Below are 14,682 nucleotides of genomic sequence, written 5' to 3'. Positions count from 1 at the left end.
ACCCAAGAGTCCATCAACAGGTGGATGGAGAAGCAGAATGTGGTCTGTCTGTACAATGGAATATTACTCAGCCTTGGAAAGGGAACAGATTTTGATGTGCTAGAGAAGAATCCCAGTTGTCAGAGGCTTTCCTGTGACTTTTATTGAAAACGGCAACTGGAAATTCCGAAGGGCTTTCATCTCTAGCAAGTGCCGCTTTAGAAAAGGAGAATTGTAATGTGAAAGGGACTAAAGCCAGCACACTAATGCTTAGTCCCCCCTGCCACCACCTTGAGGCTGGTTATATTTAAAAGTTACATAAAATGGAAGACAAACGGTGGTCTTTACCTCCCCAGGTAGCCTGATGCAGAACAGCCACCACCTTGAGGCTGGTTATATTTAAAAGTTACATAAAATATGTAATTCCTATTTTTTTTAAAAGATGTATCTATCTATTTTAGAGAGTGAGCACTGTGTGGGGGGTGGGAGTGGGCAGAAGTGAGAGGGGCAGAGGGGGAGAGAATCTCAGACAGACTCCATGCTGGGTGTGGAGCCTGATACGGGGCTTGATCTCACGACCTCGAGATCAGACCTGAGCCGAAACCGAGAGTTGGATGCTTAACCGACTGTGCCACTCAGATGCCCCCGTATTTCCTTTTTTTTTTTTTTTTTTTTAAAGAATCATTCTCTTGAGGATCTGTGCTCTTTGTTTTTCCTTTTATTCTCTTCTCCTGGGATTTTTTAAATCTGTATTCATCACTTCAACACTTGATGTTTTATACATATTTTTAATTTCGGTATGTTCAGTAACTATATCCAAATCAAAACTCTTACCAGCGTCTCCTTGAACATATAATTTTTATTTTTATTTTTATTTATTTTTTTTTTTTAAAGATTTTATTTATTTGAGAGAGAGAGAATGAGAGAGAGAAAGCACATGAGACGGGGGAGGGTCAGAGGGAGAAGCAGACCCCCCGCCGAGCAGGGAGCCCGATGTGGGACTCGATCCCAGGACTCCAGGATCATGACCTGAGCCGAAGGCAGTCGCTTAACCAACTGAGCCACCCAGGCGCCCTTGAACATATAATTTTTAAATCAGTCTCCTACTGCAGAATATTTAATTTTTAATGTTTTAATATTATAAATAACACTGCAGAGACACTTTAGGACAAATATCTTTATATACTTGATTATTTCTTTTAAGATAAATTCCTATTAGTGAAAATTAATTACAGTTTTAAGTCTTTTGCATATATTGCCATGTGCTTTCCAACAGGCTTGTAAGAGTTTACACTTGTGTTTCTCTATCGAAAGAAGGATTTGTACCCTTTACTCGTATTCCCCAACTGTTTATATTTTGCCCCATTTCCTCACTTTATCAATCAATCTATGTATCTAAACATCTATCGCCTCCACAATCCGTATTCAAATACCATCCATTGTTCTGATAATGTCCTTTATAACTATTTTTATTCTGGAACTAAAGTGTTACGCTTTTTAAAAAATTAATTAATTTAATTTTTTTTAAACATTTTATTTATTTATCTGACAGAGAGAGAGACAGGAGAGAGGGAACACAAGTAAGGGGAAGTGGGAGAGGGAGAAGCAGGCTTCCCGCCGAGCAGGGAGCCCGATGCGGGGCTCGATCCCAGGACCCTGGGATCATGACCTGAGCCGAAGGCAGCCGCTTAACTGACTGAGCCACCCAGGCGCCCCTAATTTATTTATTTGAGAGGGAGAGTACGAGCAGGGAGGGAGGGGTAGAGGGAGAAGCAGACTCCCAGCTGAGCAGGGAGCCCGATGCGGGGCTCGATCCCAGGACCCGGGGATCATGACCTGAGCCGAAGGCAGACGCTTAACTGACTGAGCCACCCAGGTGCCCTCCCTTTTTAAAAAGATTTATTTGAGAGTGTGCATGTGGGCGCAAGCGTGAGTGGGGGTGGGAGGTAGGTACAGAGGGGGAGAACACCCAGCCGACTCCTTGCTGAGTGTAGAGCCCAAAGCGCGATCCCATGACCCACGACCATGACCCTGAGACCATGACCCCGAGACTACGATCCCAGCCGAAACCAAGAGTCGGAGCCTCGACCAGCTGAGCCACCCAGGTGCCCCTAAAGTGTTATGCTTTCTTAATCTTCTTTAATCTAGAACAGATCCTCAGCCTTTCTTTGTCTTTCTTGACCTTGATGTTTTTGAAGAACAGAGACCACTTTATACAGACTTTCCCTCAATTTGTCGTGCTGACGCTTCTTCGTGAAGAGTTTGGAAGTCTGCATTTTTGGCAGGAATACGAAAGAAGTATCACTGTGTTCTGCTCACACGTTCTGTCAGGAGGCCGGTGACGTGGATTTGTTCCACGACTGATGATATTAACTGATTTCCTGGTTAAGGTGGTGTCTGCTGGGTTTTCTCCATCACGAAGTCATTTTCTTTCCCTTGGTAATTAATAAATACTGGGTGGGAGAGCTGTATGTTTGCTCCCACTGGCGAGTTTCCTGGTGGGGACTCTGTCTTGGAAGTCTTCTGTGTTCCTCAGTCTGAGATTTCTGTCCAGTGGTAAATTTGTAGATACTAGTAATGACTAATTTTTATTGAACAGTTACCATACGTGAGGCCTTGTTCTAAGCAGCTAGCACATAATGGACTCATCCCATCCCCACGGTAACCCTACGAGCTAGGCTCTTATTACAGGATCCATTCACAGAAAACAACTGAGGGCAAGAGAGGGTGAGTAACTTGCTCAGGGTCACACAGCTGATAAATGGCTGCGCCGGGACATGAACCCAGGCAGTGTGGCTTCAGAAATTCCCATTCCTAACTACAATGCCATCCTGCCTTCCTGTATCTGTTTTAACACTGTTCCTCATCCTGCCCTTCCCCTCCCAAAAGGGTAGCCTGCTATCAGCTTGGTATGCATCTTTCTGTTAATTCTTAAGTTCCTTTTTACCCAACATTTTGGGGAAGGGGGAGGTCACCGTTTTAGGATTCTGTCTTCTAAACTTTTTTTTTTTAAAGATTTTATTTATTTATTTGAGAGAGAACGAGAGAGAGAGCACCTGAGAGGGGGGAGGGTCAGAGGGAGAAGCAGACTCCCTGCTGAGCAGGGAGCCTGATGCGGGACTCGATCCTGGGACTCCAGGATCATGACCTGAGCTGAAGGCAGTCATTTAACCAACTGAGCCACCCAGGTGCCCCTAAACTTTTTTTTTTTTTAAGATTTTATTTATTTATTAGAGTGAGCGAGATAGAGCACAAGCTGGGGGAGGTACGGGGGAGAGGGAGGAACAGACTCCCCGCTGAGCAAGGAGCCCAATGTGGGACACGATCCCAGGACCCTGGCATCATGACCTGAGCTGAAGGCAGATGCTTAACCGACTGAGCCACCCAGGCGCCCTTGTCTTCTAAACTTAATCCCTTGATGGTCTTTCAGACTTAGCTTGGGCTCCTGGCAGTGCATCCTCCCACAGGCAGGAGGAGGAATGCGATTGTGCAGGACCCTCCCATTGCATACCTTAGAAGCCCAGTGAGTGATGCCGATTCACCTTAGCCTGGGGGCACCCCTCTATACCAAGGGGATGTTGCAAATGAGCCTTCTCAGAACTTTCCCACTGAGTTTTACCAATGAGGTGTGCAGCATGATCTACCAGGTCCCTCTGCCCTGGAGAAGGTTCACGGTTGGGCTCAGAACTGAGCCCAGAGGCAGGGCTGCATCTCTGCTCCCCGCTCACTCTTTCCTTGTCATTATTACATGTTTCCTTTTGCATTTTAGATACCTGCAGGCTTCGGTGTGGCTGCCAGCGTCCGGGTAGGGACCGCGCTGGGCGCCGGAAACATCGAGCAGGCCAAGAAGTCCTCAGCTGTCGCCCTGCTGGTCACAGGTGCTTAGAGTCTCCGTCATTGATCACTGGAAAGGTCTTTGCGCGGGAAGCTCAGCCCCAGTTCCCTGCAGCCCTCCTTTCTCACTGTGCTGTCTCTCTGCCATTTTTACCTCCAGGACTCTTCGCTGTAACCTTTTGTGTCCTGATGTTAGGCTGTAAGGATCTTGTGGGGTACATTTTCACTACGGACCGGTGAGTGCGGAGATTTTATTTTTTTTATTTTTATTTTTTTTAGAGTTTCTTGAAATGTGAAATTTGCGGTGAAGAAGTGGTTGGGTAGATGCCTTCCTGGGAGTGCTGCATCTTTTGCGGGGGGGGTCCCTGAGCCATTTGCAAGATCAGAAACCCATCGCTGTTACCTGGGAAGAAAAGATTAACTCTAGGAGCTAATTTATCATCCAGAATACCAATGTATTGGGCCCGGGTGTGGATAGATGCTGCTGGAGGTCAGGATATGCATGTATTTCAAAGATTTTATTTATTTATTTGAGAGAGAGAGATCACATAGGCAGAGGTAGAGGGAGAAGCAGACTCCCCACTGAGCAGGGAGCCCGATGCAGGACTCGATCCCAGGACCCTGAGATCTTGACCTGAGCTGAAGGCAGATGCTTAACCGACTGAGCCACCCAGGCGCCCGAGCATATGCGTCTATTTTAAAGAAGGAAACCCCTTTCTGGTCCCATTGATTACACGTCCAGTTAATTATTTCGTTCCCAGTGACAAATGACTTTGGTATCCAGAATCTGGCCCAAGTGCCTGGTGTGTCCAATTTGCGTAATATACTCGTCAGTTCCAGTTGAAGTTAAAATCTCCCTAATGAGTTGTCTCAAATCACATTATCAGACTGATTACCGAGAAGAGTTCTTGTAAGGGATGGATCCGCTCTGAGGTTTTCGGGTTCTGTTGGGTTAGTTGCTTTCATCAGTGAGACTAACGGGTGCATTTTGACTATGTGTCTATCTTGTGAGGATCACTCTGATCTGGGATTCTTTTTTTTTTTTTTTTTTAAGATTTTATTTATTTACTTGAGAGAGTGGGAGAGAGCACAAGCAGGGGGGAGGGCCAAAGGGAGAGGGAGAAGCAGGCTTCCAGCGGAGCAGGGAGCCCGATTCGGGGCTTGATCCCAGGATTCTGGGATCATGACCTGAGCCGAAGGCAGACACTTAACTGACTGAGCCACCCAGGTGCCCCTGATTTGGGGTTCTTTTATCAGCAATTACAAAATGCAAAATTGACTTTTCCTTCATGGATTTGAAAAGCAGCTGGTGGATAGGACTGCCGTTCCCAGTTCATTCTGCAGGTATTTGTGTTTTGACTTTTTTTTTTTTTTAAAGGTTATTTGTTTGAGAGAACGAGCGGGAGAGGGAGAGAGAATCTTTTTTTTTTTTTTAAGATTTTATTTATTTATTTATTTACTTATTTATTTATTTTAAAGATTTTATTTATTTATTTGACAGAGAGAGACACAGCGAGAGAGGGAACACAGGCAGGGGGAGTGGGAGAGGGAGAAGCAGGCTTCCCGCTGAGCAGGGAGCCCGATGTGGGGCTTGATCCCAGAACCCCAGGATCATGACCTGAGCCGAAGGCAGCCGCTTAACGACTGAGCCGCCCAGGCGCCCTTTTTTTTTTTTTTTTAAAGATTTTATTTATTTATTTGAGAGAGAATGAGAGAGAGAGAGTACATGAGGGGGGGAGGGTCAGAGGGAGAAGCAGACTCCCTGCTGAGCAGGGAGCCCGACGCGGGACTTTATCCAGGGACTCCAGGATCATGACCTGAGCCGAAGGCAGTCGCTTAACCAGCTGAGCCACCCAGGTGCCCCGGGAGAGAGAATCTTAAGCAGACTCTGTGCTCAGCATGGAGCCCAACACGGGGCTCGATCTCACGACCCGGAGATAACAACCTGAGCCGAAACCAAGAGGCTGACGCTTAATTGACTGAGCCACCCAGGCGCCCCTGTCTTTTGCCTTCTGGTGTTGGGTTGTCCTCTTTCAGTTTCAGCCATTTCGCTGTGGGGAAATACGATGTTGAAGTGTCCCTCACTTCAGAGTGAATGGAAGAGCAACCAGAAATCATTCTCGTTTTCTTGCAAGGGAATCAGAATTAACGTTATCAGATGCGTATGTGTGCTGATGGTTTCAGTAGGCACAGGGCAGACGTTTGATCCTGAGTCTGTCCACTTCAGGAAATCAATGCAGGGCAGGCAAGAGCAAGGAAAACAAAAGGCCCACAAACCGTATCTTTGATGATACTATGAGACCGAGAAAACCCACAAAATCAAATTATTTATGAACTGGCTAGGATCAACGGAAACTGGTGAATTGGTGACATAGATTCTAACAACAACATGGACAGCTAACCTAATCGAAGAGGAAAAAGGGAGAGAGCTTCTCGACGCAAAGTAAGAAAGGGGGAAATTACTAAAAAAAAAATGATTTTTTTAAACCATGAGAGACTAGTTTGCATGACTTTTGCAAGTAAACTTAAAAAAATCTGGAAGGAATAAATAATTTTCTAGGAAAATGATTTACCAAAACTTACCTTGGAAAACATAGAAGGTCTAAGTAGACCGATTTCCTTAGAAGAAATAAGAAATGTTTATTTTAAAAATCTCAAAAAGCACTAATCCCTGGGGGTTCCAAAGGAGAATTTTATAAAACCTTTTAAAATGTGATTCCAATACTGTTGAACTGTTGCAGAGACCAGAAAAAGGAAAATTTCCACGTTCCGTTTAGGAAGCAAAAATAGAGCATTGGTTGGTACCAAAATCTGACAAAGTTTGTACAAGAAAAAAAGTTGCAGACCAATATCACTTATTAATACCTATCTTAAAATCCAAAATAAAATGTTAGTGGACAGAATTCGGCAGCATATAAAAAACAGTGCATTTTGATAGACTATAAAAGTGAATATAATCCTATCAGGTGGACAAATCAAGTTGTGGAACATTATGCAGAGAATGCTAGAACATGAAATGACGGAGACTAGAAGGGGAAGATAAGAGTATGCATTTGTATCTGGACAAGTACAAACAGTACCAAGGATTGTTGCCTCGTCTCGGGGGCGGTGGTGGTAATGGGTGGGCTGGGAACAGAATGGAAGTAAGATTTTTCTCAATACCCTTTTCACGTTGTTTGATTTCTTTTAACTGTTGCATATGTTACTTATTCAAAAAATAAAATTCCACCTGAAGAAAAGAACTGTGTTTCTGTCCTTTTTTTGGAGGGGGGGAGCGATTGTCTTGTTCCGTGCTGGATTTCTTTTTTGTTTGTTTTTGTTTTTTTAATTCATTCAACAAATATTTATTGCCGGACAATGTTCTAGGCTTATTTGTTAATCACTCAAGAGTATTATGGATTTTTTTTTGCCTCCCTGGGTCAGTGGCAGCATTTTCTAGTTTCTCCTCAAGTATAGGTGTTAAAGTCTGTAGCTGTAGAGGTTAAGGACTATTTTTAGGAACTACGGATAATTCTGTAAACTGTATCCATGGCATTTATAATTTGCTCACCTTGGTTCCACAGAGAGAACCTTAACCTCTCTGTTGTGCTTCATCCAGACACAGGAAGAGATATGCATGGAATCATGTTAAAAGAAAGATGGCATTATAATCCAAATTTTATGTTTTTGTGGGGGCAGTGGAGTAATAATTCATTTGCTTTAACTGTCTGCATCAGCTGATTGGACTATGTATTTCTTCTAAAAGTCATGCGATGCATTGTAGGGTTGGTTTCCCCTATGGGCCAAGAAACAGTAGGATTGTCCCCGAATTGGGTGTTGGCTGGAATGCACGAGCCTCTCCTGTTTATGTAGAAGCCAAGTGCCATCACCTGAATCACATAGTCTGCTTTTCCCCACATGTCTGTCTACTCCTGATCACCATGTGCTTTCTTCTCCTAACAGAGAAATCGTTGCCCTGGTGGCTCAGGTGATGCCCTTCTCTGCTGTTTCCTATCTGTTTGAAGCTCTTGCTGTAAGTATTATGCAATATTCCCTTTATTTTTTATTTTATTTTATTTATTTATATTTGAGAGAGCGCGCGCACAAGTGGGGGAGGGAGGGGTAGAGGGAGAAGCCAACTCCCCGTTGAGCAGGGCCCCTGATGAGGGACTCGATCCCAGAACCCTGGGATCATGCCCTGAGCTGAAGGCAGACGCCTAACCGACTGAGCCACCCAGCCACCCTGCAGTATTCCCTTTCAGCACCTTTATGATCTATGTGTTTCTTCTGATGGTGGTAAATTTAAACAGAAGAGAGCAGCTAGGGTGGGGCAGGTAGGTGATACTGAATATTTTTAGCGTATTCGCTTGACAAGAACACTGATAATGTGATTATGGATTTTTAAGTCCGAGTCCCCCCGGGATGGGACATGCTCGGGATGGGACGTGCTCGGGATGGGAGTCTTTCCGAAGCCTTGGCAACGTTCTCACAGGTGGATGTTTTCTGCCTACAGTGCACAAGTGGTGGTGTCCTGCGGGGGAGCGGCAACCAGAGGGTTGGGGCCATTGTCAATACCATTGGGTATTACATGATTGGTCTCCCCGTCGGGATTTCGCTGATGTTCGTAGCCAGAATGGGAGTGGTTGGTAAGCCTTTACCACGGGCCCCAAAAATGACTCTTGGAACATGTAGGCTTTTTTGGGAGACTTGGCTCTGGAAGTTCACGCCCCTCTTACTCCTCTTCCACACTGATGCATTTGAGCAAAGCAGGATGACTTTTCTTTTCTTTTTTTTTTAATATTTTATTTTATTTATTAGAGAGAACAAGAGAGAGAGAGAGAGAGCATGAGAGGGGGGAGGGTCAGAGGGAGAAGCAGACTCCCTGCAGAGCAGGGAGCCTGATATGGGACTCGATCCTGGGGCTCCCGGATCATGACATGAGCCGAAGGCAGTCGCTTAACCGACTGAGCCACCCAGGTGCCCCAGGATGACTTTTCTACTCCTCTCCCTGTCCTGTGTCATCAAGTTCTCACTTCTTCCACGTTGGTGACAGCAGGAGTGCTGAAGACACCTTCAGAAGTGTACCTTTGGTGGCCCCAGTTCTGTCCTTTGGTGACAGCCCTTTTATGGTGAGACCTTGAGGGCGAGTCTGTAGGACGAGTTGAGGCCATTATAAACTGGCCCTATTGGAGTGTTTGGGGTGAGGCGGGAGAGGCCAGGGGTCAGCCTTGCTGTGATTCTTCCAGAACTCTGACAACGTACATGGTGTGGGAATGTCTGTATACATTCATGCCCCCCTGTCGCACCTGGAGCTGTGCTCTGGAAGTCACCTTCATGGCCATTCTATACCTTCCACCTCCTGCCTGGTATGACCTTTTAAGCCATGTGTCTTGCAGGTCTCATCCCGAAGGGCATGGGTGTGATGTGTGTGAACATTACAGAAGGCAGGGGGGACTGTTTATCACCTTACCACCTGTGGAGGAAAGACCCTAATCCACAGCATCTGGAATTACCAGAGCTGATCTTTTAAAAGAGTAGGGAAACAAAAGACTGCCCAGCTTTGATTTCTAAAATAATTATTTGGAATACATTGGCAGTTAATAAATGATTCTATTAAAACCTGAACATGTTATCTTTGGGTGAAGTAGTGATGGACTTATTTATCCATCAGTACTTGGCAGGTCCGGAGCGGTAAGAAGTCATCTGATACCTCGAGTGAACTCCCCATCCCATTATGCTGCACGTTGTTCTCAAGGTCAATAATATTTTAATGAAAAATACGGGAGATGTTCGAAGAATGGAGTTGCCAATGCAAAGTTCACTGGACTTTCATCATGGTGCAGGAAATTATTTAGCTGAGTTTCTGGCATTATTCATATTTTGGATTCGCCAGTGGCGTAGCTAAGGGAAATTGTAGAGGAACCTACTTAAAAATATAGATCTAAAAAAATAAAAATAAAAAAATAAGTTAAAAAAATAAAAATATACACTTATCTTATGTTCCCAGTGCTGTACAAGGCCCACTTGTTCACTTGAGAAAAGCACACCTAGTATGTGCAAAGTAGAGGGAGTTAAGAATCCCTTAAAAGAAGTGCCGTGGGAGAAATTTTCAGTTATAAAGTACATTCTGGGGGTGGAATGGGCAGCATGGTGGCTATAGTTAACAATACTGTATTGCATGTTTGGAGGTTACTAAGGGAGCAGATCTCGAAAGTTCTCATGGTCAGAAAAAGAACTTTGTAGCAATATGTGGCAAAAGGTTACCAAGATTTATTGTGATCATTCCGCAATATCCGCAAATACTGAATCGTGATGTTGCACGCTTGAAACTAATATGTCTGTTATATCTCAGTTTAAAAAACGCTGGGATCTCTGGGCAGGTGAGGGCTCCGTGAAAAGACTCTAGTCAATCCCTGCCACCCACCTCTTCCAGAAAAGAAGTATAATACGAACTGGTTTCGAATACTGTGTCACCATTGGTAGGGTCCAGAGTGTATCTACACAGAGTGTAGGACAAGCATCATAAGGCTACCCTTAATACTCTCTCGGGCAGCTCCAGCGAATTATGAAGTCCCCATCAGAATCCCCTGGGAGGCTTTTCAAATACACACTTTTCTTTTTTTTTTTTTTTTTTAAAGATTTTTTATTTATTTATTTGAGAGAGACAGAATGCGAGAGAGCAAGCACATGAGAGGGGGGAGAGTCAGAGGGAGAAGCAGACTCCCCGCCGAGCAGGGAGCCCGATGCGGGACTCGATCCAGGGACTCCAGGATCATGACCTGAGCCGAAGGCAGTCGCTTAACCAACTGAGCCACCCAGGCGCCCTCAAATACACACTTTTCTAGGGGATTCTGATACTCATCATGTTTTGGGATTTCTAGGTTGAGTCAAAAATCTTTTAAACGGTGTATAGTGAATTTCCTGGAAATGTAACTCATCACTTTCAAATTACAGCTAGAGATAGCTGGTTATTTTCTGTTTAGGGGGGTAGGGTAAGCTGGTAGTTTTTATGGATTGGAAACACTGGAACTGGTAGTTTTTATGGATTGGGAACACTGATATGTGTGTGTGTGTGTGTATTTCCTGTTATTAGTTCCTTATAGGAATGGCAGGTGGCCATCAACTTTACTCTTCTAAATATCGGGCTGATCACTCCTGAAACGTGATATGGGGGTGATTGGTATCAAGGAGCAGAAGCGTAAACTATGCACCAAATCTGCCTACCTGAACCTGTAAACCCAGTCTAGTCACCTTGCCCTTACCTAGATCTCGATGGCTGTGGAAATAAAGACCAGCCAAATGGGAAAAGCAAAGGCCATTTATCCTGAGCTTGCTCCAGCAAGGGACTTGGCCACCATCACTAGAGTTTTGGCAGAGACCCAAAGGCAGGCAGAGGAGTGAGAGCTTCGTGGTGGGGAACAGGGGAAAGCATCAGGTATACCCTGATATGGATGCTGGTGGCCTGGGAAAGAGGTGGGATGACTAGAGGTGGGGCATCCTGTGTGATTGGTCAGGCAGGGGTGCAGCTTTGGTTTTCTCTGCTTGGCCCTAAGTTGGAAGCAGGGACAAAAATTAAGGAAGCTGTCAATTACTGATCATGTTCTGGCCATTTGGGGTCAACTGTTAAGGAAGTTATTGTTGAGATCCCTGGAGTATCCCGAGAGATAGCAGTGGCCTCCCGCAAATCTGATGGGTAGCAGGCTGGCTTTGGGGGTGTTTGTCATAGATCGGGGTTTCCTGGGTATATTGCTGCATGCAGGTGGTGGATCATAGTTTTTTTATATATGGTGTGACCCTTGTCTGTGTATTCGGGACCTCAGTCTCTCTTTCAGGGAAAACTAGAGACTCAGGGTATTCAGGGAAAACTAGAGAGCCAGATCTTCATTGGGATTATTAATCATCTTCATAGTCAACTGTATTGCAAGGTCTTCTTGAGCTCCTTGATGTTGTCCATCATGGCAATCAACCCATGGGAGAGCGGCTGCACAGAAACATTCAGGACTTGGGAGAAAATGCAACCAACCAGCATCACAACCACTGATAGGGTCCCTTCCAACAAGGTTCAGGAGCAGTTTCTCTCTGCTGTCTTTTCCAGTAGATGAATTCTCCTGGGTAAAGATTATGAAGAAGCTGTTTAGGAAGACGTTGTGGAAGGCAGCCTTAAGCTGTTGGCGGTAGGACCCTGGTGATAGTTTGCATGAAGCCGGTCAGTCTGGTCGGTCTGGTATTGGGGGTGAAATCCCTAGACACAGGCCTTCCAGTTCCTAATTCATAGGGGATAACCGATGTGTCCGAGGGAGTTGACTGTATGTTGTATATAGGGTGCAAGACCATTGGGAATACCTTTGGCCAAGGGAGCTCAAGGGTTTCTGAAAGTTTTGCTAATTTCAATTTAAGGATGACATTGGTCCTTTCTACTTTTACCAGAAGATGGCGGGTGATGAAGACAGGATAGTTTTTTTTTTTTAAGATTTTATTTATTTATTTGACAGAGAGCACAAGCAGGGGGAGCGGCAGGCAGAGGGAGAGGGAGAAGCAGGCTCCCCGCTGAGCAAGGAGCCCAATGTGGGACTCAATCCCAGGACCCGGGATCATGACCTGAGCCAAAGGCAGACGCTTCACCGGCTGAGCCACCCAGGCGCCCCGTAACGTTGATGTTTTTTTTTTTTTTTTTTTTAATTTTTTTTAAAGATTTTATTTATTTATTTGAGAGAGAGAGAATGAGAGACAGAGAGCATGAGAGGGAGGAGGGTCAGAGGGAGAAGCAGACTCCCCGTTGATGTTTTATAATGGCCTCTTTGAACTCTCCAGAGATTGATCTTTTGAGGCCTCACATAGGACTAGAGCCTGGTTAAAGCAGCTTTACTGGCATAAATGATGTGTGAAGGTCTCCTTCAGCTTCCACATTTTCTTGTCCGACGTGGATCACAACCTTTAAAATAGCCGCCTGTCTGGGAAATAGAAGTGCATTTAAAAGCTCCTTGGGGCGCCTCGGCACAGCTGGTTAAGCATCCCAACTTTTGGTCTTGGTTCATGGTCTCGGGGTTGTGGATCGAGCCCCATTTCGGGCTCTGTGCTCAGCGCAGAGTCTGCTTGGGGTTTTCTCTCCCTCTGTCCCTCCCGCTCATGCTTCTCTCTCTCTCTCAAATAAATAAATCAATCTTAAAAAAAAAAAAAGTTCCTTAACTTGCTGTCCATCTATGATGGGGGTTCCAGCAGAAGAGAGAAACCCGCTGTGTTTCCCAAGCACCCCCAAATCAGGGGCTGCTTTTCCAAAAGCATCAATCTGCTGTCTGCACATATGTTTCTTCTCTGGTCTTTGCTGGCTGACGTGCTTTAGGAAGCACAGTAGGGTCTGCCGTCCGTGGTGCTTGCAGGTGGAGGGGACTGTATTCCAAAGGAGAGCTCCCACTAGGGGTAGACATCCTGCCTGATAACGTCCAGCTTCAGTGCTAAGGTGCGATTCACCAGCAAATACTACTAGGTCAGAGTTGTCAAGAAGGGTCTCGAATAAAGCTGAGTGAGGTACGGAGAGTTCCCTAGTGCAGGGAAGACAATCACCAGGCTGCCCTGCTTCTGGGAGTTTAGGGGAGTGGCAGGGCTCAGGGGGGTTGGGGGGGCGAATGGTAGTGTGAGAGGAAAGGATGTACCAACAGAATCTCCTAAGCGGTTAATCCGCTGGCTGAAAAATGCTGTGTGTTCTCAGCAGTGGTATCTGTGCTTCATGAGGAACTGTGAGGTCTGGGGGTGGGGGGGAGTCTAGAACTTGCTCATCAGAAGCATCCACAGGTTTTGAGGCATGGAAGCTATTGCCTGAAGACAAGAGGGAGAAGCCTTTGCATTGGGGTCAGGAGTAAGACTATGGTAAACACTGGGCTTTGGATGGTTTCCCTGAGCTTGAGTTAAAACCCCAAGGGTTTGTCCAGATGGCCCAGGTGCAAATAGACAAAATGGCTTTTTTTGTAGTTAGGGATGCCTGGGCTTTAAAGAGGATGTAGAGAAGCCTTCTTCAGATTCCAGAAGCCTGTTTATGTAGGGGCCTCCTGAGCAGAGGGCCCGTCACTCTGGACTTAGTCAATTCATAAAGAGGTATTGCAATCTCAGGGAAATTTGGCTCCTGCTGTCTGCAATATCCAGCTAAACCTAGAAATCCTACATAGGTCAGACCCTAAATGAACTGTGTTCTCGCAAAATTGTGATTTTGTTTTTGAAACTGTGTCCCTTTTGTGCCAAGGCTAAGAACAAGAAAACGGGATTTTTTAAGGCGGGCTTCCTCCTCTGCACAAAGTAGGAGCTCTGGTACCCACGTGTACCAGAACTGAATCACAAGGGAAATTTAGGTGTTTATGATTCTTGATTGAGGAACGGAGAAAAAAAGGGGGGGCTTGACTGTACGGATCCAGTGCTGTCCTTTGCAGTGAAAGCAAAGCGTTATTGGCTCGGTGAGCAAGGCAGACCCGAGACCCAGCACATTGTGGCAAGTGGCTTCCGGCGGAATTGATGTCAGGATGGTACTGGGTTAGGTATTAGTGGTGAGTGAGGGATCACCATCTTGGTGATGACCCCGAGGTCTGGCGTAAATCAATTGGCTTCATTCGTTTGATTTTCTTTTTTTTTTAGTGGCAGTTACAAGGGCCAGTCCAGGGAATGAGAAGACCTCTAGCTATGACTTTCAGCTCTAGGTTTGATTCCCTTCGTTTGCCTTGAAGGGATGCTGGAGGAGGTTAGGTAGCATTTGGTAGGAGCCATCTGAACTTTTACGCATCTTGCTGCAATTATTGGGCTATGTCAGTAGAATATTAAGGCCATGGAATGTCAGGTGCAGGGTCAAGATCCGTGTCTGGGGCCCGCGTCCAATGTAATAGAGGAGGCAAGGTCTATCCAGAACAG

General features: G+C 45.5%; 1 protein-coding gene across 1 annotated transcript in view; it reads left to right on the top strand.

Annotated features, from left to right (window-relative positions):
• Positions 1-14,682, top strand: part of LOC116649156 (multidrug and toxin extrusion protein 1-like) — a 36,732-nt gene that overhangs the window by 15,947 nt on the left and 6,103 nt on the right. The window contains exons 11-14 of the mRNA XM_032431685.1: positions 3,749-3,857; positions 3,974-4,049; positions 7,756-7,825; positions 8,306-8,438. Coding sequence (XP_032287576.1) covers positions 3,749-3,857; positions 3,974-4,049; positions 7,756-7,825; positions 8,306-8,438 — 388 coding nt within the window. The remainder of the gene's footprint in view (positions 1-3,748; positions 3,858-3,973; positions 4,050-7,755; positions 7,826-8,305; positions 8,439-14,682) is intronic.

Source organism: Phoca vitulina, unplaced genomic scaffold, assembly GCF_004348235.1.
Source record: "Phoca vitulina isolate PV1807 unplaced genomic scaffold, GSC_HSeal_1.0 scaffold47, whole genome shotgun sequence".
Taxonomy (NCBI): domain Eukaryota; kingdom Metazoa; phylum Chordata; class Mammalia; order Carnivora; family Phocidae; genus Phoca; species Phoca vitulina.
This window is presented reverse-complemented; position numbering and strand designations above follow the sequence as displayed.